This window comes from Salpingoeca rosetta (genome assembly GCF_000188695.1).
Source record: "Salpingoeca rosetta unplaced genomic scaffold supercont1.29, whole genome shotgun sequence".
Lineage (NCBI taxonomy): Eukaryota > Choanoflagellata > Craspedida > Salpingoecidae > Salpingoeca > Salpingoeca rosetta.
In genome coordinates, this window is record NW_004754905.1 from 877942 (window position 1) to 881126 (window position 3185).

The following is a 3185-nucleotide window of genomic DNA, read 5'->3' on the forward strand; positions in this document are numbered from 1 at the left end:
CCATCCATGCGGCTTAGACGTTCATGTTGAGGAGGAGGTTCTTGCCGCCGGGGAGGTACGCCACGTTCCTTGATCGCGACAGCGTGCCAGCAATGTCCTTGGCAGCCTGTTGTTGACGTGGGCCATAGTGGTGGTGGTGGACGATGATGAAGCAGAGAGAAGAGAGGAGAGAGAAAAGAGAGAGTGAGTGTGTGAGTGTGCGCGTGTGCAAGAGAGAGAGAGTGTGTGTGTGAGTGAGTGAGTGAGTGGTGTGTGTGTGTGTATGTGTGTGTGAGCCAGAAACGAAGGCATACAAACAAAGCACAGCATTAGCGCAAAGTGCAGGGCAAGCCATGGAAGATGCACACGCGAGAGAAAGAGCAAGCACAAAACAGCGGACCTCAATCTTCCTGAGCTCGATGAGACCGGTGCCGTGCTCCTGCAGGGCGTTGCTGATCAGCTTGGCCGCCTGTGGCGTCGCGGCCGCGCACACGCGTGAAGAGAAGGGGGAACAGGCGTTAGTGAGTGAATAAGAACGGTGAGAATGGGGGGGGGGGGAGAGGGTTCGAGTTTGTGAGTGTGTAACACCACACGGGAACGCAAGAAAAAAGAACACATCACCAATCACCACAACGCACATCATCACAATACACCATAGCACAACAAAGCGGCCGCGCAAACAAGGCACAAAGTCGCGTGTGTGCGCACCTTGGAGTCACCCTCGGCGCGGATGATGTTTGCAATCTTCTCCTGCTCTGCGCGCTCGACAAGGAAGCGGGCGCGCTCCGCCTCCTGCTGCGCAACCTGCTTCAGCTCGACGGCGTGGGTGAACTCGTGGCCAAAGGTGAGGTGGGTGATGGAGATGTCGTCCAGGATGATGTGGAAGTCGCGGGCGCGCGAGTTGAGGGCCTCGCGGCACTTCATCGACACAATCTCACGCTGCGTAATCAGCTCAGCCGCATCGTGCTGGGCCTGCGGATACAGGTAAGATGGGGATGAACAAGGGTGCGGGTGCGGGTGGGGTGGGGAAGAGGTGTCGGAAGGGAAGAGAGAGGGACGTGCAGTGGTGAGTGGGATGCGGCAGTAGTGGTTAGTGTGAAACGCAGAGGGTGGCTGGTGTGACACAGTTAACAACGCGAAGACACATGCCGGCCAGCTACGTACCACAACGGCCTTGAGGATTTCGTGACCAATGGAGGGAAGCACACGCTCTGCGTAATCGGTACCGTAGTTCTGAACGCAGTCATGTGCAATTTTGTGTGTGTGTGTGTGTGTGCGTGTGTGTGTGTGTGTGTTGTGTTGGGAGTTTGTGTGTGTGTGTGTGTGTGTGTGTGTGTGTGTGTGTGTGTGTGTGTGTGTGTGTTTGTGTTGGGAGTTTGTTTGTGTGTGTGTGTGTGTGTGTTGGGAATTTGTTTGTGAGTGCCAAAGGGTTGGGAAGGAGAAGAAGCATGCGAAAGCGCGCAAGAGCCGCGACGAGCGCACGCAGAAGCACAAAGCAGGCCACACACACGAGAGCATCACACGAAGCCCAATGTGGCCGAGACAGACAAACCTTGAAGATCCAAGGGAGAGACTTGACCTCCGGCCTGTAGAGGATACGGAGTGTGATGTTGACGTTCTGCAAATCTGTGGATGGAGAGAGGGAGAGGGAGGTTGAGAGGGGTCACAGCGTTGATGTGTGTGTGTGTGTGTATTTGCGCATGACTTGTGCGAGGGTGCATGGCTTGTGGCTATGACCGAAAACCACACGACCGACAAGACAAGACAAGAGTTAGCAAACAAAAGCAGTGCTGTTGGCTACCTTTGCTTGGTGTGGTGACGGGGATGTTGCGGGGCTGGCTGCGCACGTCGTAGATGATGGGGCGCTGCACAACGGGAATCATAAAGTGGGTGCCCTCGGGCCTCACAATCTCAGACACACCACGGAACTGATCGAAGATGACTGCGCGGTGGCCACCGTCGACTGTGTGTCGTGGAGTGTGTGCATGAGTGTGCATTGTGTGAGTGGAGGAGTGCGAGGCAAGGAGACGAAAAAGAAGGATGAGTGCCAGAGCTTGGGGGGAAATAGTGCGGCAACAACCCCGCCATTCGCACACACACACACACACACACACACACACACTACGCACACACTACGCGCGCGCGCACACACACACGCAACACTACGCACACAAACAAACATACAACACACACCATCGTAGAGCGCGCCCTGGATGACGGCGCCGCCAAAGGCAATGCCGGCACCAATCCAGCCAATCCTGGTCAAGAGTGCAGCCATGTCTGCAAGTTTTGTGTTGACTGTGTGTGTGTGTGGGTAGGTGGGGGACGAAAGGGGTTCTGTCTGTTTGGGACAAAAGACCAAAAGCAGACGCAGTTGTGAGATGGGCGTTCGAGGAATGCACACGCACACACGCACACACATGTGCCATACACACAGCTCTCCCAGTGTTGCTGCTCCCTTGCTGCACGCCTTGCACCCCCCACATACAACACAGCGCGCACGCACCTTCCGCCTTCTTTTGTATCTGTGGTCGTGTGTGTGTGTGGAAATGTGTTTCGCTGATTTGCACGCCACACCGCGTGGTGTGAAAGATATTGCAATGTTTCCACACTGCACGGAGACCTGTCAATGTTGACAGCTGTGTTAGCAACACCATAAACTGCAGCGAGTCCTGACACCACACGAAACACACGAAACGGAAACCGCGAAGACGACAAAGATGAGCGGCCACAACGCAAAGCGGTTTCAGCACCTCTGCCTGCATGAGCAGGTGAACTGGCAGCGGTTCAGGGAGGTGTGGATGGCGGCGCCCATCCAGTCCATTGCAGAGTTTGCAACTGCCATCGAGGCCACCACAGGCCACGCCCCAAAACTGTGTGTTTGTCTGTATGTGTGTGGTGCAATTTGTTTGTGTGCAAGTGTGTGTGTGTGTTTGCGTGTGTGTGTGTGTGTGTGCAAGCGTGTGTGTGTGTGTGCGAGTGTGTGTGTGTGTTTGTGTGTTTGCGTCACGCCATCCGCAAGTTTGCTGTTTTGCGGTGCTTGCTCACTGACTGTCTTGGAGCAACAAACACACGCTCCATACATCCGAGTCTTGGCGCTGGCCAGTGCGCCCCCACTCGCTCTCTTGCACACACACACACACACACACACACACACACACACACACACACACACACACACACACACACACACACACACACACACA

General features: G+C 55.3%; 2 protein-coding genes across 2 annotated transcripts in view; one reads left to right on the top strand and one right to left on the bottom strand.

The window, feature by feature from the left end:
• PTSG_09281 (prohibitin protein Wph) overlaps positions 1–2618 on the bottom strand; it is a 3082-nt gene extending 464 nt beyond the window's left edge. The window contains exons 1-8 of the mRNA XM_004989481.1: positions 2486–2618; positions 2173–2320; positions 1781–1942; positions 1532–1605; positions 1144–1212; positions 688–951; positions 380–448; positions 1–106 (exon numbers count right to left, since the gene is read on the bottom strand). The exon at positions 1–106 is cut by the window's left edge and continues 464 nt beyond it. Of these exons, the coding sequence (XP_004989538.1) occupies positions 14–106; positions 380–448; positions 688–951; positions 1144–1212; positions 1532–1605; positions 1781–1942; positions 2173–2257 (816 nt within the window). The 5' untranslated portion in view covers positions 2258–2320; positions 2486–2618 and the 3' untranslated portion in view covers positions 1–13. The remainder of the gene's footprint in view (positions 107–379; positions 449–687; positions 952–1143; positions 1213–1531; positions 1606–1780; positions 1943–2172; positions 2321–2485) is intronic.
• Positions 2619–2699: 81 nt separating this feature from the next.
• Positions 2700–3185, top strand: part of PTSG_09282 (uncharacterized protein) — a gene marked incomplete at both ends in the record, with an annotated part of 2148 nt that continues 1662 nt past the window's right edge. The window contains one exon of the mRNA XM_004989482.1: positions 2700–2854. Within this exon, the coding sequence (XP_004989539.1) occupies positions 2700–2854 (155 nt within the window). The remainder of the gene's footprint in view (positions 2855–3185) is intronic.